General features: G+C 39.2%; 1 protein-coding gene across 1 annotated transcript in view; it reads left to right on the top strand.

The window, feature by feature from the left end:
* negr1 (neuronal growth regulator 1) overlaps positions 1-24,590 on the top strand; it is a gene marked incomplete at both ends in the record, with an annotated part of 159,386 nt that overhangs the window by 42,107 nt on the left and 92,689 nt on the right. The window contains one exon of the mRNA XM_080033034.1: positions 10,174-10,412. Within this exon, the coding sequence (XP_079889160.1) occupies positions 10,174-10,412 (239 nt within the window). The remainder of the gene's footprint in view (positions 1-10,173; positions 10,413-24,590) is intronic.

Here is a 24,590-nt window from a genome sequence, read left to right as displayed (position 1 = left end):
GAACCACAGGGAGGTCATAGTGTGCAGTGTCAAACCATCGGTTTTGAAGGACAGGGTAATTTGATTTGGGAAATCCATTGTTGGTGGTCTCTGCGTCTACAAGTAATTACAGTCAACTGACAGGTACCTAAAAGGACAAAGCAGTGCAATTTTTTGTTTGCTTTTTTAAAGCCCTCTCTCATACAGAACAGGCTTTTCGCACAGAGCTCTCCACCATCCTTAAGGCTTGCTAAATGTAGCGCACGTCCGTTTACTTCATTTTCAATGACAACTCTCCTTTTGTTGGCAGTCTTAGCCTCTGTAAACGATGGAAGTCTGATATTATTATTAAATGAAGAATGGCACTGTTGAAGGCCATTGATATGGCTGCCTAGTCTTACTTGGATTCAGATTGCAGAGGGGATCACATCACTTCAGAGTAGAGATTTGCTGGGTAAGATTATTTTTGAAAGATTTTTTTTCTCAAACTTTTGTCAAACTCAAAAGCCTGGTTCAATAAAGTGTACTGCATTGTCCAAGAAGGCATATTGTGCGGTCTTCTGCACTGCAGGAGGTGATGAACAAGCTTCACTTCACAACATATGTGAAGTATAATTCACTTACATAAAATAAACTATTGACTAATTCATCTGCTAATTGCTTTGAGTAACTGCCACTTGAAGTTCGAATGCAGTGCTTCCCCTACCGTTTTCTTTTGGGGGCAGGCCGCCCCACCACCGGCACCCCCGCCTTATACTCTATGTAGATTTTTTAATATTTTTTCTTGCATGATTTTTGTGCGAAATAACAGCAGGAGTCACCTTTCTACAGTCTTTTTTCACATAGCCTATATCAGGTGCTATTTTATAAAATTAATGTAAACACTTATGTTATTTATGTAATTAATGGGCATGTAGTGTCTATTACTATGTTGCTTTGCTGTGTTCCGTTTTGTGAAGTACGGACAAGGATGCTAACATTAGCTCTGCTGATAGACATCCTAAGTGGATCTCAATCAATGGACCAGAAGATACAAATACCAGGCAGGAGGCAATGGAAATGCTTTAAACAGCCTGTCCTCAGCCAAATAGGTGAGATCTTGAATGGACATGACCTTGTTAGAAGAAAAAAAAAGACAGATTGTTGTAAAATAATTTTAGTTGTAAAAAAAAAGAAAAATCTATAAAAAAATAAACATAGTTGTAAAAAAATGCTGTTGTACAAAAAATAAGGTAAAAAAAGTGTGCGTCCTCCCTGTGCAGTAATCATAGGGGAAACACTGACATGAGAACTGTTTACAAGTTCATCTGTGCAGGCGGTGTGTTCCTAGCCTTTGTTTTGATCTTTTCAAAAGATGGCTGAATGCAGGGGGAATACTGTTTAGGCAAAGGTGCTTAAGAAAAATGTGCAGCAATACAAATTGCTATATGTTTATCTTTATGTTTTGGTTGTGATTACTGCCTTTGTGAGCAAAGGGTGTTCACAGAAGTGATACCAGACAGTGATATTGATTACAGTTTGCCATAGGAAATAGATTTCCACACAGTGTTGTATTTGTATAACAGATATGGTGCGCAGTAGACAGCTGCAATGTTTGATCATTATTTGTGTAGCTGGAATTTGACTGTGACATTTAACAGTGTCTGGGTATGCAGTGTTATTTTGGTGTGAACGTATTATAAAGAGCTCATTCAGATATTTATAAGGAGGAATTGTCTGTTGTGGGAAAATACTCACTCATTATGCATCAGCAAAGGCTACTCTTTATCCTCTCGGAATTCCAGCTCTGAAGTGAACTGTATTCAACCAGTAAATGGTAAGCCCCATTCATTATAATTCACTCAAATTTGAATTCATGCAGTCAATGTCAAGTCTTGAACAATAATCATAACATAATTAATCAAAATATCTATTGTGCAGAGCTTTGAATGATTTTCTGTACATGAATAAGTTGAACTGGCTGAAGGACAGATGTTTAGCTTATGATCTCGGATTGAAATAAACACCATGTGACATCTTGTACATGGTGAGGGTGGTATCGTGTGAAAAGTGGTGCTGCAGTACAAACATAGCATTTCAATGTTGTTCACACATGAGATGTCTTTTTTCTTCTGACTAGTTACATAATGTGGACTGCTTTGACTCAGCTGTTTCCAAACATATGAAATGAGACAGAACCATTCAACCGCAGACATCCAGACACGGGTCACTTCGTTTGATTGCACGTGCTGGGAGGATGGTAGATGCACCTTTTAAGGGGCCTCAAAGCTGGAGGGGATAAGGTGATGCTGTACAGGGTGTGTTGTAATAACTGCTATTGCAACAAAACAGTGGGGGCATTGATTTTATTCCAGGGGTTTCTTTTTTTTTTTTAAAGATATTTTTTGGGCATTTTTATGCTTTATTGATAGTGCAGAGAGACAGAGGTGAAATGGGGCAGAGAGGGGTGTGACATGCAGAGAACGACCGCGGGTGGGAATCGAACCCGGGTCTGCTGCTGGGCCCGGCCCGGGAGGGGGACGCCTTACCAACTGAGCTAAAGGTGCCCCCTATTCCAGGGGTTTCTCAATGTTTTTGCTGCTCCCTTAGTCAAAAGCCTCAGTCTGAAAAGGCTCCATTTTAGATGAAATTATACGTGATAAAAAAAAGAGTAGGTCAACTTCAAAGTGTTCACACTTGAAGTGAGCTTTTGGAGTTTCTAATGGATGTGGGACAGTTTTGATTCTGTCCTCTGTGTCCGTGATGTCAGGTGTTGGTTTCAGCGTTGGTTCTGTGTGGATTATAGCTGGAAGGCTTCAGATGTGTCCCACCGGCCACAGTCGACAGGATTATTTTAGGGATTAAGAGCCTGGTGCTCTGTACCTTGGTTGCACACTAGCTCTATTCAGTATGTCCTCATTCTCCTTCATTCTCTAAAAAGGCCCCACCTCTAAAACACCCAACCTTCAGCAAAGAACACACAACCCTGTGCTAAAGGGATACGGGAGCACCAGAACTACACAAAAATGGATTGATGGACATTTGCGGAATACACATCTTCAAACAGTGTTCTTAATTTAGAAAAAACAATACATCGTACTCATATGTAGTGCTGCAATTAACAATTGTTTTATTATAGACTCTTTTAGCAGTATACTTTCTCAAACAATTAAACAATAGATAGTAACCAGTATTTTTTTCTGGAAAGTTTTTAAATAAATTATCCAGAATTTAAGTTTTTATTTTGTTTAATTTTGTTTTATCTTACCAACAAGGAAGATTTCAAGGACAGAAAAGTAATTTTTTTTCATAAACACAAGCAGCAAATCATTAAGAAGCTGAAAAGACCATGTTTGGTATTTTATACTGGACACTTTGTGACGTGATTAGTATATTTAAAAAAAAAGTAGGTGCCAAGTAATGTCAGTCCACAAATGATAAATGATTGAATCAATTCCATATGTATTTTTATCTCAAAAATTATGTTGAAACATTGTATGGCAGTAAATGCATCGTTCATGTAGTCATTATTCGTTCAGTTTGTTGCTCTGTGAACTTGACAAGTGCACACTGAGTATTCATGTTTTTTTTCTATCCACATATTGATGTTACACAATTAAAATGGACGGATTAGAAAATATTTTTACTTTCCCCTCATAAAATGTACTCAGGGCACTGTTTCAATCGTACAAGCACAGCCACAAATCCAAAGGTTCTTGGGTGCATAAGCTGTGGGTTTCTCCAAGCACACCTTCTATTTTGGTTCACTTGTATGACGCAAAAGGGCTTGGTGAAGGTGGATATGGATCTGGGGGTGTGATGATTAATATGTACTCAACACATTTAAGAATCGGCTTCTCCTGGCATTCATGTTGTTGCCTGGATGGTGCTCAGCTGCGCAATTCGCACACACAGCACCACATTTTGGTGCCAGAGGCAGGTCGGTGTTTTTTATTTGTTATTTTAGCAGTTAATTAGTACTATAATGATAGAAATTAAAAAACTGTTTCATCAAGCAGTTTATCATATTAATATAATACTATTTCTGTCATAATTACATTGTATATGACATTGCAAACGGTTACATCATAGCTTAAAATGTGGCAACGCTGCGGTTTGCTTGTTATACATTTCATGAATAAAATATGGAACACATATTTTTTTTTTTAAGTTGGAAAGCAGGCTGTGACGCACAGGATTAATAAACTCTAGTAATCTGATGTCTCCGTGACACAAATGCATAATACGGGGTTAGAACCAACCAGTCTGAATTTTTCAAAGGTGCATGCATTAGGTATTTTGTAGCAGCCTGATGTCATTTTCAGATTGCAGATTTTGTATTTTCTGTAATAAAACATTTATTTTCCTTGTAATTTTCAGGTAATTAATCAAGCTATTCTTCCATCAATTAATAAAAAGAAAATTTGGAATGACATTTTCAAAAACATTTGCTCAAGTCATTTGCTAAATAAAGTTACTTAAGAGGTCACTGGTTTCAGCTTCTTAAAGGCCTACTTCAGCAGTGGGAATATGAAGGTGTATTGAACTCTGAGATCCTATGTAGTATAAATGTGCAAACATTTGAGAAAATATCAGGCTAAATTTCTAAAATGTTTGCACATTTATACTACATAGGATCTCAGAGTTCAATACACCTTCATATTCGCACTGATGAAGTAGGCCTTTAATAACCCTTACCCTACTGGTTTTGATAATCTTCTATGGCAGTACACTTATTATCTTTGGTTTTTGGACAATAATTGGAATATGAAAACTGGTCTTGGGGAATTGTGTTGGGCCAACAACAATGTATCGATTCTTCAAGAAAGTGAATGGCAGATTATTGCATATTGAAAAAGTTAGTTGCTTACGTACATGTTACGTTTCAATACCCACTTTTGCTTATTTCCATAATAATGGGTATTCTTGAATTTAACAAATGAAGCAAAAGTATTTAAGTAGAGATGTCTGAGTTTACAGCAGAAAAAGGCGTGGGTTTTTCGGCTAGTACTTCAACATCCAGTCAGAAAGTGTGAAATGCATTTTCTCATTTGAGGATTCATTGGACAGTTGAGCTTTGTTGAGGGCAGTGAGTCGTTGTAAAGGTTGCAGAGTGTTCATTGCTGGTACAGTCATCATAGCATCTCTCTATTTCTTTGTGAAACAGCTCAAATGGGATGAAAAATCTGGCTTTGACTTTGAGTTTAAGAGATTCTCCTCATACATTTATGTCTTAACACACTCTCTCATATACTCTTCAAGACAATTATGAAACTGAAACTTTTTACAGAATAATAAATTGGACTGCAATATTCTGAGTATTAAATGTATCGTGACCAAATGACAAGCTGAAGTCAAAGCTGCACTGATCAATATTCTCATATGAATAACAGATCAAATAAATAACAAAATGTAGTGTGAAAGTGGTGGCTTGCTGTGACAAATTATTATCAAAACAAAATATTATCACCCGACTCTCCCCAAGTTAATGCAGCATTAAAGCATATTCAAGCACATTAATCAATTTTTTTACGGCCTGCAATTTGGATGTATAATTTCAGTGACATTGTTATGTCAGACCTTAAATTGCATCATATCTGCTGAATATAGGTAGCTGCTCACTGGCATGTTCACCACGACAACCAAGGTTTTTTATTATAAGGTATATTATACAATTTTGGCACAAAAAAAACCTGTCTTTAACCTGCGAAAAACAATAAATCCTATTAGCCGTATTGGCATTTTACTGTGTTACTATTCAAATAAAAACTATAAAGCAAGTCAAAATCTGCAAGGAAATTATGCCCCATTGTTAATTATGGCATCGGATCAAAGAGCTTGAATGACTTGGCAAAATGGATTACAATCTGCTTCCCTTACCAGCCTGCCATGCGGTAATTAATGGTTTTGCCATCGTACTCCATTCTTTTGAGATGTTCAAAAACCAGCATTCACGTTCCTTTTTTGTGAATTGGGCATATTCACTGGGGGTTGAATTGAACTCTGTTATTATTGAGCCAAAATACAAACAAGAAAAAAAGAGCTCGTAATGAGCCTGGCTTCTCAGCATTTACTTGTCAGAAGATGTGATGAATAAAAGCATTTGTGTTTAAATCTGCTTCCGTTTGAATGCTCTGAGGCCTTTGAAATAATTACCTGGGCTGTGTATTAAATCAACAGGTTGTGTGTATCCTAGTGGGCTCCTAGAAACAAGGGGCTTGGTGAATGTAACAACCACCTAAGTGTTATCTAAGGTATATGTGCTATGTTTTCAGGGTATGCTCCAAAATGAGTGTCAAAGCATCAAAGAATTAGGAAATGATTACGGCAAACCAATATGTGTCAATTGTCTGTCTTTTTTTTCTTTTCTTTTTTAGCACTCAGTCTACACTCCATCAAATTGGTTGATATAACAGGCAGCCAAAATTGGCTTCGCCTAAAACAGCCTATATCCGCCACGCTGACTTGTCAAACTCCTGCCAGGTTTGTGATGAGTTCTCAAGTAGTTCCAACTCAAGATAGAATCAACTAAAGAAGGAAGCAGCTGCAGTAAACCACAATACCTGAGGCAATGCACTTATGTAATGTTTTGACACGCAGCTTTGTAAGGTGTATGGATACAGTTACGGTATCTTGTTGACTCTTTGGTTTAAGATTAAAAAAATAGAACAATTGTACGTTCTTAAGGTCAATTGCAAAGGCACTCAGCGATGATAGGTAAACTGCAAAAATAGTGAGAGAACACCAAGGATTGGTTCATCAAAATGAAATAAAATGTCAAGAGTGTAAGTATAGAACCTGGCTGGGTGAAGTGTCCTCCAGCCATACTTCAGGCACTACAGCTCTGTGAAAGTGATACTTCATCCTTAATCAATCCTCAAGGTGTCTTTTAAATATATTTTTGTTTGTTTGTGGACTTCTTCAAGCTGTATATAAAAACATTTTACAGCATAATAGGCCTAAGTGATTTGAGCAAACTGATAATGACTGAACTAAACTTTAACTGACGTGTTCAAACCGACCACAGCTTCTGGGGCCTGTTTCAGGTAGCTGGTTTTACATACTCTGGGTTTAACCCTGCGCTCTGAGTTGGTAAACTCAGAGCGCAGGGTTGATAAGCAACTCTGGGTTTTCGGTTTCAGAACAGTGGATCAGCGTTGGGTTAATCAACTCTGAGCGTGTTCACTCTGGGTGGAGCGTGTGCATAAAAGCCATCGTCAATGGATCGCTGATAACATGATTCACCATGGAAACAGAAGAAACAAATGATTGATCCTCCCACTTCTCCACTTCTCAAAAAAGAAAAAAAGAAATCTCCGCTCCTCCCACTAGAGTTAGAAATATTAACGAATGAGCTTATGGTAGCCTATGGAGAAGAATTAACGGGATATTGTCTCATAACTCTGATCTAATCTCCTCGGCAATTCAGAAAAAAACAGAGCAAACATTTTTTGTCAAGATAATCATTTCGCTTCCGTATGAGAAGCCATAGTCTATCTTAAAAAGTTACGCATATCAGCTGTAAAGTAATAAAGCTGGCGCGGCACAGCATTACTGACAGTGCCTAAAGCCTACTGTGCAGTAAACAGAACAGACTGTCGCTTCTTTTAAATGGGGAGTGAAATACATTAACGTCAAGACACATTAGGTGACAGTTTCCATTGAAGAGCCTGATTGATTTATTACCAGATCCATTTTCCTCAAGTGATCACAGTTTAAATTATTATATAATTTTTATATTCATATTAGGCTATTTAACGAGGCTTGTCTGTGACTTTAGGATTGCACAAGTGAACTACAACGATCGCGTGCAGCCGCAGCGTTACATGAATCCACCTGACATAAATCTGTTCAGTGGCACAGACGTTAAAAAACATACAATAGGCTACAAATAGGTTTATTAATCTGAATGTAGAGCATGTCACGATGTGTAAGGTGGCCGCCTATATGAACGGACCGAGGGCTGAGAACAAGGCTACTGATCAGATAAATGATTGGTCAAACGTAAAATCATCAGGAAATGATAAAAACATCCCGATGGAGATTTCTATAGAGTGATTTTGCTTCAAACTGTACAGGGACGCGTGTGACAGTGACACTCTTTCTTCAGTCGGAGCTGCAGCGTAAAGTGAAAACAAACTCAGGGTAGGTCTAACCACCTATCCAGCAGGTTAGACCCACGGCGTATGTTGCCGCAGTAACTGACTCTCGGTTGCACTGAACCTGCTACCTGAAACGGAAAACCCAGAGTTTCCACCAACTCAGAGCGAACAAACTCTGGGTTGCCTCAAAACCAGCTACCTGAAACAGGCCCCTGATCTGTGTCGAGGGAGTAGACTTTTGCGACAACCACCTTTCATGGCTTACACCTAGGTATTTGACTCTGAAAGGACAATTTTGGGTAAGAGAACAGAGAAATCAATAGCAACTACTGTACACTGGAGAGGACTGTTTTATGGCTACTCTGTTTTACAAGGATTAATGAAATCCCAACAATGTTGATACGTTGTTCACATCAGTGGTTGGACACAGAAGCATTGCACTTTGATGTTCAGGCCTCAAACTGAAACTCTCAACAGTCCTGCAAAAAGTGTTGTGTGTGATCATTGAGGTGTGTAGCCATCCGTTCTACAGTTTAGCTATTTCTCTCCAAGGCAGAAGATGCATACAATTAGCTTCATTCATGTAATTTTAAAACATTTTTACATAGGTCCAGAGGGCTAAATGTGCAATTATTAAAGTGCATAGATACCCTTCTCTGAAAATAATAATTACATATTAAGTGCAGTCCTGTTTTATTAACAAATCATTTTTGTTTTTGTTTTTAAAGGCTCTTCAGTTAGGCCCAGGAACAACCATGGCACATGTGGCCAATGGGATAGCTAGGCAACTGACACATCCTCATGTATGTTCCAAAGGACCTGGACTTCAGTCTTGTGTTGTTTATATGACTGTATCCATTGTCCTTTTTTGTGCCACTTATTTGCCACAGCACCTCTAGGGCTATGCCTTCTATAAAGGGGGCCAACCTGAACAAAACCATTGTCCTCTACCCACTTTCCGTACAGACACTTTCTTGGCATAGAGAGTAAAGAGCTTTGTGGTTAGTGCCCAAATGATTTCCTTGGTGGCTTTACTACTGGTACGGGGCAGTCTGCATGGCATGTTGACAACAGCCAGAGCCAAACTGAGGCTGTGGTCACCATTGTATTTTATGAAGGCAGTTGTTTTTACTCACCATTCAAACACTGTTTGGACTTCAAATTGCATCATACATCATGACAAACACTGTGATAATGAGTAGGAAGAGAGGCGATCAAGTTTGGCTCATTAGCTGTTGTCAACATGCCATGCAGACTGCCAGCACCAGTACTAAAGCCACCAAGGAAATCATTTTGGAACTAACCACTCTTCCCATTCATTATGACAGCGTTTGTCATGATGCATGTTGCAATTTCCCAAGTCCAAACAGTGCTGGAATAATGACTAAAAACAACTGCCTGCCTAGCATACAATGGTGACCCCAGCCTCATCATGTTCCACAATTGACTGACCCTTTGTCTCAGCACCATTAGCTTTCAAAAGTAAATTGTGTTGACCTTGGTAATGGTTACACAGGAATCAGAGTATGCTCCTAGAATACAGCGTATTCAGAGCCGGGGATTTTTGATTGTTTGTGCCTGGACTGAATGCCTATAATTCACCTGACGTTTTGCTTTTCATTAATGATCGGGTTTGAATAGCGAATAGAGATACCGCCAGGACTGGTAATTGCTAAGAGACAAAAGAAAAACACTACTAATTGTCTCATGTTTTTATTCACCTTTATTCATAGTGTTGCAAAGGGTCTTTGAAGTCCTTGGAAGTTGTAATTTGGGGAAATTAAAATCAAGGCCTTAATTGTCGTTGATAGTAGAGATAGACGTTAAATGTACTTGAATTTAGTATGCATTTATACTTTGGTCCATATGCTATGAACAAAAAAAGATGTATCAGGATGTCTGTTCATTCTTGCTTGTGTTACTATTTCCTTTTCATCCCCCTGTACTTTTGTAAAGCATCCTCTTGAAAGGCGCTATAAAACAAAGCTATTATTATGAACACGGAACCTCAGAACTTGTTTTTAGGACAACCTACAGACCCAGCGAGAGTATTTTTCAGAGTCAAACAAGCCTTTCTCTAGTTCTAACTGAAGTGTCTCTTGTCACCTTGTAGGTGCTACCTATTGGATGGGATCTCTAAAGGAGCCTGGCTGAACCGCTCAAGCATCATATTCGCAGGGAATGACAAGTGGTCTGTTGACCCACGTGTGTCCATTGTGTCCAGTGTTGGAGACAAACATGAGTACAGCCTTCAGATACAAAAAGTGGATGTAAGTGACGACGGCCAGTACACATGCTCCATTCAGAGTGAACGCAACCCACGGCCAAAGCTCCTCAACCTCATTGTAAAAGGTGTGTATAGTGAGTCCTTGTTGTTCTGTACCTAGGCACTTGCCCATGTGTCCATTTTCTTTTTCTTTGTGTGTGGAAAAAAACATATACAGTATACATAGTATATTATATGAAGTAGTACTACATCTTGATTCAAATTGATTATCCTGTTTCCATTTGTAAGGGGACGGTAAGCAATTAGAAAACGTTATGTTAGAAATAATTAATGTTACATAAATACCGATAGCAGAATAATTTGTCCAGGATTTCATGATTCCCATCATTGATTGTAAGGTTAATTTTGTTGTTAAATGACTGGAGGCAGATTTAGCTTTAATCAAGCCTTGTTGGGTTTGGTCACAGCAGGTATACCACAATTTTTTTCTTGAATTTTTGAATACATTTTTGTTTGGCCTTGAGCACCCAACTGTTAGTGAGCTCTCTTTCTAAAGTGGGCTTTTTTTTGAAGATTTCCTTGTCTAACAGGGTCAATAGGTGTTTTTGTGATTTATCGGACATTGAAGTAGGCCATTATTGGCAAATAGAGCTAGCTGACGACAACATTCTAATTGTCCCTCGTTGGGGTACTTTCGTGGCGGCTGAGTTTGTATGCTGCTATATTAGACTGTAAAACTGCAACAGTGAAAACCTCCCAACATAAGGTTTGTTTTCAAATGCCATGATCCATTAAAACATTGACGCAAATATTTACAGCATGGTCCATTTGCCTCTGCATATGTTTAGCTAGGAATATTAATGATGACATGATATCATCAACAACCTGTCTAATGAAAACACACTTTTTACCTACTGTTTTTAATTTCAGTATTCATTTCATAACATAGTGGGAAGCCATGCATTCATTCAAACACCCTAGTTGTATCCCTGAGCTGGACTCAGATGTATTACATGTGCATACCAAAGCATTCTGCTCTCAGGCCATGGTTAGGATTCATTTCAAGGAACATAATGTTGAAATATACTCAGTGTGAGCTGTGACAAGTGAAATCTATAAGTGGGAACAGTTCAAGCTTGCACTGCAGTTATGACATATAGAGCGAGGAAACATTATTTCAGTAATGTGATGATTATACTCAAATTTTTTTATGGTCTTCTATACCACCATTTAAAGTGTTTTTTTTTTTTGGTCTTTATCCACACGGACCTGGTACACAAACACTAGAGGTTGTAAAAAAGAAAACTGTGATGAACAGACAAAATAAGTTAGCAGGTTCGTACCAGTAAAGAAGACAATCACATAGTGATGGGCCATAACCCAGAGAGCAGTGTGCCCTCTGCTCAATTTGTTATACTAGATTGTCTAAGCTGCTGGCTAACCCTAAACTGGAAGGCACATGTGCAACTGACCTCACTTCCCTTAGCAATGGCTACGAGCCCGTCCCATTATCAGAGGGTCATGGAATGAAACCCTCTATAATGTGGTGGTATCCCGGATTAAGATGCTGGACATCAACCGGCTCGTTTATTGTTTGTCAATGTAGATACGCATTAATACAATGACTCAAATATAATGCTCAATTAGCACTTGTCAGCGCACCACAGTGCTTTGCAGTTACAGCAACTGTCCCATAACTGAAAGATCACAGGGACAATCTCTGCCACTGCCAATTTTTTCCATGAACAGCCATATGTTGTGTTAAAATTCCCTTAAGCAAGAAACTCGTCCTTTTGTATAGGACATTTTTCTGGGAAGTAATTTTGAAACACTGCATTGACAGAGTAACTGTCTGAGAAAAAACATTGCACTGGTATCAGATCAGCACTGAACAGATATCCTGACTTAAGGGCTCAAGAGTGAAGAAGTCAAGTGTAGTCGGTGTATCCTCGGAAGTTAGGGCCAATGCCGGTGAGCCTATTGCTTATCATGGAATGCCCTAAGATACCAAATAAGGTCTAACTGCATGTTGTATGATGGATTATCAACAGTGTTGGGTATATAAAGCCCCATCCGTTTTCACTTGTTTATTTACTGTATCATTGTGCTCCAGCTGTCAAAATTGCCCCATTGTCATTCCAATAAAACAGCAGAACTCTTTCCTGATGTACAGTCCCCAGAGTGAGTGAACGGTGGAGTGGCTGAGATACAATTAATGACATCCTCACAGACAGCGAGCAGAGCTGCTTTGGATAAATAAACAGTCACATTGCTTCAGCTTCAGTGACATTTGCAGGTGCACCTTGCCTCTAAATATTCATGTGATAAAAAGTGAGCTGCTTGGCAGGCAGTAATTGTCACTACAGGACTTTCATGTCTTTTTTGTAGATGTTGGCTTTCTGAAGAACATACTGTAATTGGAATCTTACCAGTGGTGTTTCAGGTCATGGCACTGCCTCACCACTGGCCATATGGCCACAATCAAACCAAAGCTAATGTGCCAGCTGTCAGCTCAATAATATGTTTACCAATGCCCAGAATTCCTGATGGATGTGACCTAGTGGCTGAGATTCAGCAAAGGCTTGACATACAAAACACCAATTGTACTACAGTTCATAACTGTAACATGTGGATATCTTCAGTCGGAGATGTCTATCTCTTATATTATAAAACAGGTGTATTTATTCTACAGAAACAAGCTTCAATTGGTCAATTCAATCTTACAAATTAAACGTTGATTTGTAACACCAAACCAACAGTATACTAACAGCTTTCTAACACATTACAAACCAAGAGCCTTGGTGCAGGAAGAACATTGGACAGTGATACAAGTTAAAAAAAAAGTAAAGAAAAAGGTCAGTTTTTCCTTGGTTCCATCAATATGCTTTTTTGCTTTCACTTTTTCAGCTAAGTAAAGCTTGATGGTGTTATGATTGTGTAATCTAAATCTGTTACTGTTGAGTCATCAACAAATGGGCCGCTAGCCACCGTGTGAGCTGCAGGCAGGAAATATATCGAAATAGGGATGACTCACTCCAGTGGATTAATGCCTACAGTCATGTCTTTGACAGGGTGCTCAATGTAGTTAAAGATTTTGGTTCATTATATTGCCAGCCGTGCTGTCATTTCTGTACTTTCTGTTCTGTCACCTCCATAGCTTCACACCATATTGTACATGTTGTCTTGTTTGTTTGCTTTGTGAAAACTCGGTGTGTGTTGTGAATCATTACCTGTCGCTGTGCGATACTTGTGTACACATGCTTAAGCCCACTCATGGAGAACAGAGGGATTTCTTTACAGATGAGTTGTAGCAGGGGAGCAGCTCTGTCATTTTGCAGAGGCTTCTGGGAGCATACCGTTTTCTTTTCATCTGCTGAAGGGAAAGGGAAGACTTGCTTAGAAAGAAAAAAAAATCTGGCACTTTAATCTGGGTTTTTCAGTCCAAGCATACAACATTTATTAATGCTGCAACACGAATGCTACAGTCGAAGTCAAAGGATTTCATGGGATGGGATTTTTTGGCACTTAAGCTTTGTTAGACAGTGCACTAAGCGGAGTGACACAGAACATCGGAGCAGAAAGGGATTAATGTTTTTATATGGAAATATGCAATGGTCTCAACCCATTTCAGGTGTTTGGTAGGGTCCTTGACCAGCTGATCCTCCAGGCAATTATTCTTATCTGAGATGTTTATCTATGTCAGCAGCACTGCTGTGTTACAGTCTGCAACACATACATTTCAGTATCCAGTGTTTGGGGAAGAGATAGAGTAGACAGATTAGAGGAATGCTAGAGTACCACTATTGAACTGCATCTGAAAACTGGATTCTTTCTTTGGAAAACCATCATTTATTAGACTGATGACTGAGATGGAAATGTAATTAGCACTTTGATTCGTATCCTGATCACTGTTGACTTAATGATTTAATGATCTTTTATGTAGAGACTTTAACGCTGATGTTAAAGTTGTTGTTGAGGTTGTTCTCCTCTATCCTCAAAAAACTGTAAATAGACATATTAATTTTGACAAAAAAAAATTCACATCACAACCAATAGTGTTGCTACATTATCTAACATTACAGCAATTTTACTGGCCAATAAATATCTAGTTGTCAACACACTTCCTAACAAATCAAAGGCTGCTGTATCAGGGTTAGTAGGTTAGATATGGTTGCTACTGCTCGCTCATCTCTCAGAATCATTTAATCTCTGCGTGACATTTATCCCACTCAGAGACCTTGTTTCACCTCAACAAATTAGACGTTCGCATCTGTGCCTCGCCCCCGTAGCTTCATTGCTGTTAAACAGCACACGCGAGAAGTGAGAATTGCGCTCACATTAGAGCTGCGGGTTAAATGAAGTAAAGGGCACAGCCTCAAAATGATATTTTCCCTCTTCATTTGTGTTGCGAGTGAATGCAATCTGAAGCTCCTATGCTGATTGTGAAAAAAACAAGTCAATATAATACAGTCGGTGAAAGTACTCAATGTGATACAGTAGCATATGCTACTGTATCTGTATACAGACACAACATATTCTAGTTCTTTATGGTGATGATAAGATGGGAGTTTAACAAATACTCAAAGTGTTTTTTGGAGAATCACACCAACAATTTGTGATCAGAGCTCACAACTACAGTCGACCAGTGCCTTAATGGGTCTCTCACATCCAAATCTTAGCCAAAAGCAATAATCATCAGGGCCATCGGGGTCTGCAGAGTTACTAAAAGGGTCCATGTTTTCCACTTGGTACATTTGGCACCGGCACCTGACGAGCAGTTAAACCCCCTTCCTCTGAATGCTTTACTTAACAAGATTAAACCGAATGGGCTCTGCCTTGTGGCTGTGCACCAATTACTGCAATGTCAAAGACATCACTGACAACCCTTTTGAACTGTAACCATTACCAAGTTCTGGTCCACACATCAGCCCATCTCTTCTCTTCTATTTCTCTATTCTGCTCACCCCCCCTTCTACCCTTGCACATCCCCATCTGCACCATACATACCCTGACCTATTTACATTGTACCGTGACCATTATCTGATGTAAGATACAGGGGAATGAGAGATTGGTATCAGGCCCAATTCGCCTCTCTACACATCACATGACTTGCCTCCTCCTCAGACACCCATTCCTTTTCCTCCCTCACACTGTTAATTACGATTGTAGATGTGATAATGTATTAAATATGCAAAGCACCTCTCATCTAAGAATATCTTGTCCCAGCGAGGAGGAGGGAAAGACGCTCGCTTGTCTTCATCCAGCACTGCTTACAGGAGCATTGGTTATGTGTTTCAAGTTTCATCACGATAAACCACCCAAAATGTTTGGCCAAGAAAAAATCATTCAAAGCAAACTTGCTGACATTTTTTAGCGCAACTAATTTTTTTTATTTTTATAAATAGAAGTGCCTGTTCCCAGCATGCATCTACAACTAACAAGCTATCACAAGATTGCACTTCACTTCACAGAAATGAACAGCAGAAAGCAGATGTGATGCACTATAGGACTTTATGTAAGACTTAAGATAATGCGTCTGTGATGTAATACTTCATAGGGTTAACATTTTCAAATATGTGAGGCCTAATCCCATATGTGATGGAAAATGCTTTGGACATTAATATGGATCAGAGCGGATCTACAGTGAAAAAGTCGTCGCCCACGCCCTCAGAGTGAGTCAGTCTGGAGGGAGAGTTTCTCAGCAAGAAGGAAAATGGAGGGCGCAATCTCCACTACACTTTAAATTCTCTAATTTAATCCACCAACTCAATGACATTACTCCCTCACTTACTGGTAAGGATTCTTTGTGAACTTTAGCTATATCAATAATATATGGTTCAAGCATAATTGCAACCTAGCCCTACGTCGGTCTTTAATTCAGTTAAAAATAGATTGCACCTGTGAACATATTGGTTAAACCAGTGGTTCTCAATTATTTTCTGTCATGCCCCCCCTAGGGGACAGACATTTTTTATTTCTATGATTGTTGATGACAATAACATATTGCATCCAAAAAACGTGGTCTGCTTTTAGTATTGCATGGAAAGTGTGGAGAGAACATGATTGTGTCTAAAGGAACAAATTTGCTATCATGGCTCTTGACATTTAGTTATTCACTAATCATTGTTCATGTGTGTATATGAGTGTGAGTTTGTGAGTCCCTATGTTAGTCCCTGCACATTTCAGTCCTCTATTGTGCATTTGAAAATGTATTCAGCATCACGTGTTCATGCACGTGTGTGTAGGTGATTGTGTGTTGTGCACTAATGTGTGTCCTCATCACGGCAATAGCTGATATTAGCCATGGTTAATTAAAATGAATAAGGACAAAGGTCAGCCACTCAGCTCTCACGTCTCTCTTCTCTGGAGAGGGAATAAATACAGTACGAGTGGAGGGTAAATCAGGCATTTTAATTTTGTCACTTGGATTGGTCTTAACCGTCAAAACATCTTAACATAAAGGTAGACTGCCACTGTTGCACATGTATTTTTAACACATTTCGTTTAACCAGTCTAGCTCAGAATGTCACAGTTTTTCTAATCTCTGGTTCAAAGTGATCTACAGCATTATGGAAAGCTTGATTGCTCTCTGCATGCATGCAGATTTTTTTTGTACCCTTTGTACTTGCATGTCTACAATTTTAAATCAAAATGGACTTCAGAGGACTTCCGGTAATGGCGGCGAGCTGAGCAGGTGGTTTTTCTACCCTCCACTAAACTTTTATTAAAAACTGATAGAAACCTAATTTACGACCACCAAAAGTGAACAGCGTGTTTGGCTTTGTCAAAGAAACCTGCAGCAACCAAAATGACCAGACGCAAACAAGCAAAAATGTCGGATTTTGGCTTGACAAAGACTGGCGGGGAAGCTAGCGACAGCGCTAATGCTAGCGCCATGCCTGACGAAGCTGAACCAGAAGATGGAGACGTAATAGCAGGCAAAGAAATCCTTGACGCCATCAAAGGGCTGAAGGACGATTTCTCGGACAGGTTTGACGGGGTAATAAGTGCAATAGACGGAGTGAGAAAGGAGATTAGCGTCTGCACAGAGCGTGTTACGAGAGCAGAGGTCCGCATCTCCAGCACTGAGGACGAGGTGGTTACACTCCAAGCTAAGGTCCGAAAACTTGAACATGATAAGAGAGAGCTGCAAGATAAAGCCACGGACCAAGAGGCAAGGTCTAGGCGCAACAACTTAAGGTTGGTTGGCCTACCAGAGAAGACAGAGGCGGGAGATACTTGTGGCTTTCTTGAGAAGTGGATCCCGGAGTCACTGGGCATCACAACACTAACGTCGGCTATTTTTCTGGAGAGAGCCCATCGGACTGGTCCGAACCGAGAGCCCGACGCACCCCCAAGAGCAATCATAATGAGGTTCCTGAACGACAGAGATAAGGTGGCCGTACTAAGAGCAGCCAGAACCAAAAAGCAACTTCTCTACAAGGATAAACAAGTACGCTTCTACCAAGACCTGCCACAAGAAGAGCACAAGAAACAGAAAAGTTTCGACGCGTCCAGACAGCGGCTTCGTAGCTTGGGGATTCGACACGGCATGCTGATTCCTGCTAAAATGGGCCGGTTGCACCAACTGGTCTTAACTAAGCCTGGTCGTAACTGCTAAGTAGGGCTTAGCTAAGACCAGGCTTAAGAATGGACCTAACGCCGGTTGCACCAACGGGACTTACGCCTGGTCTTAACTACGCGCGGTCTTAGCCATGCGCGGCCATGTGAATGTTCCATGGAATGCGCATATCACTGCGTTGCTAGGATACCTCATGACGACATGCTATTTTGTTGAGACTGGACATCCAAAATGATGGAGGAAATGAGAAGAGAAATTTCACTTATTCAGAAATAAGAAAACTGATAGAAATAGACCAACAGCGAGAACAAGGCACACTGACTGCAAGCAGTCCAACGAGGCAACTAGTGAGGGGAAAAAAAGCAGCTTGGCGTGTGATTAGGTCTAGGCTACAGACAGCGTTAAAATAGGCCTAAATATTAGGCTACATATAGCACTATAACCTATCTACTCGGCCCAGGCACGCAGCATGTCTTCCCGTGACCGGGACAAGATTATACGTTTATAATGCCCCCTGCTTCCCATGCACAGAAAGACAAGAGCCTTCAGTAAAGCGCTGAGGTGCGCACTGATGCGCATTACCAATAGGTTCTCATTAGAAATTCAATCAAAACGTAGGTTTTACAAAATTAATAATAAAAATTGTATTGGAAAACAGGCCAGTGACGTTTTAACAAAAGCCAAGACATAACTGGTTTATGCGCGAGCAGCACATCGTTTTGTAGGGACTTTTTTCTTGTGCCTATGACTCTCAGCAGCGCTCTCTCTATGACAAAAATGACCAAAAGTTAGAGGAAAGCCCGTTTGTGGGAGAAGATTGGGTGCACACTTCTACATACTAGGCTTTTACAGTAGCATAGTATTTATTTTCTATTGTTTTTGTTTTTATAACGGATCGTTGCGCACACAGCAATGTGACGACGAGCCTCCTCCTGTGATGGAGGAGGCTCGTAATTTTTGTGAAGGCTACATAAACGTGTTGTTAACATAGGTCTACCCTTTGTCATGCGGACAAAGCATGGGAATAGAAAACAGTAAACAGTAAAAGCAGTGTCGATCATATTGTAGTCTACAGCGACAGTCGAGAATTACGATCAGATTTTTCATTCTCCCCCCCTCTCTTCCAGCGCACTTGATCCAAGCGCACCGCCACCGTTTATGCCCGTAAAAAGCTAGGTGTACACGGACCCTTTATTAAAAAGTAACAAAATCACATTGAGACAACTTAAAGTTGGTAAAGTAGGCTATACAGGTGCCTGTCTGCGTGTTGCCTGACAGCCATCGCCGTATGCAATTAATGCCACAGCGCATCAAGTTAGGCTACTTCAGTGCATTATGCCAACAGCTGAGTCTTTTAACAAGGGATCCATGCAGAGCTGCAGGTGAAGGGATCGCCTCTCCCGATTAACCAGTTAACTTGATGCGCAATGGCAATAATTAAAAAGGAAGAGCAGGTAGGCAGACACCTGTATGGCGTTTTACCGAGAGAGAGAGAGAGAGAGAGAGAGAGAGAGAGAGAGAGAGAGAGAATACGTGCGGCACACCATTTCTTTCCGCGAGCATTACTCATATTCTCTCATACCTTTGCTTTTGTTGACACACAACTGGATGGATTTGATGTTTTTGGTATAAAAACAGCTTAGAATTTTGACTTTAAGCCTGCCCCTGACCAGGCGTAGGATTTACGCCTAGTCTTAGTGAAAAGAACGCTAAGCCCAGTTGGTGCAACCGGCGTAACTGTTAGGTCGGACTTAGAACGCCAAGTTACGACCAGGCGCAGTTAAGACCAGGCTTACGCCCAGTTGGTGCAACCCAGGTGACTTACAAGGATAAAACGCATACTTTTGGTACACCAACAGACGTGGAGGAATTTATTCGGAACATCCAAGAGGGAAATGGGACTGGTTGACTGTGTACGCCAACGTAAAACGTTGCTATGACCACGGCAGAGTATAAGGGCAAGTAAGTTTGTTTACATGCAATGTTTCGCGGGACTGAAATACATGTTTAACGGATTTTGTGCTCGTTTGGTTCAGATAAAAATTGCTAATCTTGTTTTCATAGACAACTTTTTATACAAGGTGTAGTGGCCAGCGGCCAATTGTTTTATAAAAAGTCGCATAAGTTATTGTTTGTCATACTTTACAACGTTTATTGTATAGGTGACATATAATCAACATTGTGTTTGGTTTTGTTAAGGGAACATGCCCCACTTGAATGTTGTTAGAACTGCTCGGGGGATAATATCAATATGCCTGATTCAAGTAGAGTAAACTTCATATCCCACAACGCATAGCGCGGGTTGTTTTGTTTCCGGGTCACTGGCACGTGAGGTAATCTTGCGGAGTTATAAATTGACGGCATCTCAATGCACATTTGCCTTATATCAAAAGGGTGTTACCACTGGTTCAATTTATTTACTCGCATACATAATGGTTTGGATATCTCCTTATAAATAGTGGAGGGAGAATGATACGTTTAGCTTGAATATTCCTCACTTAGTGTGGAGTGTTTTTCTAGGTTGCTGGAGTGTGCAGCTAGGGGGTGGGGGGAGGCTCAGTTCTGGAGCTATTGGGGTGTGGGGTTTGTGTGTTACCAGTTTATTGAGATCACGTTTTCTTTTTTCCTTTCTTTTTTCTTTTTTTTCTTTCTCCTCTTTTTTTTTCTGGTACATTTTTGCTTACTGTTGTACAATCTACAAAGCTATGATTCTATATGACAGGTGAATTAGAAATTAAATTTACATCTTGGAATTGCAGAGGGTTGCAAAAAATTAAAAAGGTAAAGGAAGTTATGGCCAGGTTAAAGAGTATAAATCCTCAAATCATTTTCCTTCAAGAGACTCACCTTACGGCACAAGAGGACATTAGAATTAGAAGGAGATGGCAGGGCAGGGTACTATCAGCGGCCTTTAATACTCAGGCAAGGGGGGTTATGACACTCATTCACAAGTCGATTCCTTATAATATCACCAACGTAATTGCAGATAAAGCAGGTAGATACTTAATAGTTCAAGGGACACTTTTGTCAGAAGTGCTTAATTTGGTTAATATTTATGCGCCCAATAATGATGACCCCACATTTTTCAATAACTTGTTCTATACACTATCATCCCTTAATGGTCAATATATAATAGCAGGTGATTTCAATTGTACACTGGACCCCCATAAAGACAGATCTTCGCATATAGACAAGACTCATAATAGAAGTAGGAATATTATTCATCATTTCATCAAATCATTAAATCTAAGAGATGTGTGGAGAGATAGGAATCCTGATGTGGCATTTTATTCATGTTTCTCCAGTACATATAAATCATACTCCCGAATTGATTATTTTCTTGTTTCCGCAAGTCTGATGTCTAAGATCAAGGACTGTACTTATGACAGTATACTGGTCTCAGATCACGCCCCAAATAGCTTAAAATATGTAGATCCAGGGCTGAAAAAGGATCCACCTAGATGGAGAGTAAAGCAACAGTGGCTGAGGGACCCAGACCTTATCTCTTTTCTTGAAACTCAAATTGATTTATATTTCACAGTGAATGGGTCTGAAACATCTGCTAGTACCAGGTGGGAAGCTTTTAAAGCTTTTATTAGGGGTCAGATCATTAATTTTACAAGTTCCAAATTAAAAAAAACTAAACAAAAGCTGGCACTGTTAGAGTCAAAAATTAAGATTGTGGAGACCAAATACTTTCAAAACACCTGTCCTAAATTACACCAAGAACTACTTCTGCTAAGAACTCAATATAATGAAATTTCATCCGCCAAAGCTACAGCTAATCTTTTAAAACTCAAACAAACTATTTTTGACCAAGGGGAAAAACCAGGAAAAATTTTAGCCTGGCGCATAAAACAACTTCAAACTGAAAGAGCTATTACTGTACTGAAAAAGCATGGCGCTGATGATATTATTGACCCTATTAAAATTAATGTGGCATTTAGAGACTACTATGCAAAATTGTACAGCTCAGAAAGAAATTCGGAAATATCAGATCAAAGTATGTTCTTAAGCAATTTAAACATTCCTAAAGTCTTGGAGGAGGAGAGGGTGGCTTTGGAGGAAAATATAACTCTAGAAGAAATTTCTTTGGCAATTAAAGGCATGAAATCTGGGAAGGCTGCTGGTCCGGACGGCCTGCCCATTGAGTTTTATAAGAAGTTTGAATCTAAGTTAAAGGCGCCCCTCCTCGAAATGTTTATTGAATCTTTTCAGGAAGGCATTCTTCCTCCCTCCTTAAGGGGTGCTTTGATCACACTTCTTCCTAAACCTGGAAAGACAAATGATAAATGTGAGAATCTTAGGCCAATAAGTCTCCTAAATTCTGATTTAAAAATACTGTGTAAAATTTTAGCAAAAAGATTAGAGAATGTATTACCGGGAATAATAAATGGAGATCAAAACGGATTTATTTTAGGTCGTCAGGGGTTTCATAATGTAAGAAGAGTCTTAAATATTCTACACAACCAGAGAGAGATACCAGATACAGCCTTCCTGTCACTAGACGCAGAGAAGGCGTTTGACAGGGTGGAATGGGCATTCTTGTTTGAAGTACTCGATAGGTTCGGGCTTGGGAATAATTTTTGTAATTGGGTGAAACTTTTATATAGAGAGCCATATGCAGAAATTGTTACTAATAATAATCTATCCAAACCAATTCAAATTAACAGGGGTTGTAGACAGGGTTGCCCATTATCGCCGTTATTATTTACGATTGCAATTGAGCCTTTAGCAATTGCAATAAGACATCACTCACTGATCTCAGGCATATGTACAGGTCTAGTCGAACACCGTCTGGCTCTTTATGCTGATGATGTCATTATTTTTCTAAAAAAATTGGATATATCTGTTCCAGCGCTTATGGACCTTATTAAAAGATTTGGCAATATATCAGGTTACAAAATTAACACCTCCAAATCCTCCATTTTATTGTGTAATTTGAATGATAGGAATAACCCTCCGACTAGCGTAAGTCAATTCAACTCAGTCAACAGTTTCACATACTTAGGTATTCAAATCACTCACAAAATTGAAGAAATTGTTCAAGCCAATTACAATCCTGTTATTGCATCTACTTGTGAATCACTTGAAAAATGGTCAACACTTCCAATCTCCCTCTTAGGTAGAATTAATATATTGAAGATGAGTATTCTGCCCAAACTATTGTACCTTTTCCAAAATATCCCTTTGCCGCCTCCTTCAGACTTCTTTCCTAGATTCAAGAAACTTTTTTGCAATTTTATTTGGAAAAATAGACGCCCCAGACTTCGTTTGTCCCTTATGTACCTACCGTATGACAGGGGAGGGCTCCAATGCCCCAATCTATTATGGTATTACTGGGCTACTCAAATAAGAACTATGAAGTATTATTATTACACGGAAAACTCGCCAGTATGGAAAGATATTGAATCCGGCTCTGAAAAGATTCCATTACCTGCATATATATATTCGGATACTTTTAAAAACCTTAAAAAGAAGACAACAAATCCAATAGTTAAGAACATGATTGTGGTATGGTATGATGTAAATAAATACCACAAGGAAACTTCTGTTCTTTCCAGGTTTAGTCCAATTTGGGGTAATAACCATTTTGTACCAGGAAGAGCTGATGGTGGGTTCAAGTTATGGGCTGATAAAGGAATAAAACAAATGAAGGAAATTTATAATCCGAATGACGGTCATTTTAAAACGTTTGAGGACCTAGTAAGTATGTATAACATTCCCAAAAAACACTTCTTTAAATATTTACAACTAAAAAGTTTTATTAGATCCTATCAGAACCAATCCATTACCATCCCAACTTTATCTATACTGGAGAATAATCTAATTAAAAACCCCTTTGAGAAAAAAATTATTTCAGCTATTTATAATCTTTTGAGTGACAATTCACCTGAATCATCAGATTCTAAACTAAATTCATGGGAAGGTGATCTACAAAGGGAAATTACCAATGAAGAGTGGATTGTTGCATGTAAGAATGCTCAGTCTCAAACTGCCAATACAAGGTTAAAATTGCTGCAATACAACTGGTTAATGAGAGTATATATTACACCAGAAAAACTAAATAAATTTAATCCCAATATTCCAGATTTGTGCACAAGATGTGGGGACGACAAGGGAACACTTATTCATTGTATATGGAAGTGCCCGAAAATAATTGAATTCTGGAATGAAGTTGGAAAGATAATTCAGGACATTCTATCAATCCAAATAATAATAGAACCTAAACTTTTTATTCTAGGCATCTATCCAAAGAAACATAATATAAGTAGTGGAAAACAGAATTTTGTAAACATTTGCCTATTACAGGCCAAAAGATTGATCGCATTAACATGGAAAAGCAATGGGAGACCAAGTATTAGACAGTGGTTCAAAGAAATGTCATTATGTCTGCCTCTAGAAAAAATTACTTATACACTCAGGGACAAACAAGAGAAGTTTAAAGTAATATGGGGCCCATTCATTAACTACATCAGGGACAAGGATCTCTCTCAGATGCTCGATGAAGTGGAGGAGGGATAAGTACAACTTCTGCTTTTGAGGTTATGTAGTACCCGCAGAGGATAATAGGGAATGCATTGTAATGTACCTACTTTTTTTTTCTTTTTTCTTTATTTTCATTTGAATGTCCTTTTTAAAATGTAATATTTCTGTTTACTTATTATTTATCTAAGCATTTATATATGGGTGTATGTGTACATTTACATACTTTTTCTCA

This window comes from Ammodytes marinus (genome assembly GCF_949987685.1).
Source record: "Ammodytes marinus genome assembly, chromosome: 8".
NCBI lineage: Eukaryota > Metazoa > Chordata > Actinopteri > Uranoscopiformes > Ammodytidae > Ammodytes > Ammodytes marinus.
This window is presented reverse-complemented; position numbering and strand designations above follow the sequence as displayed.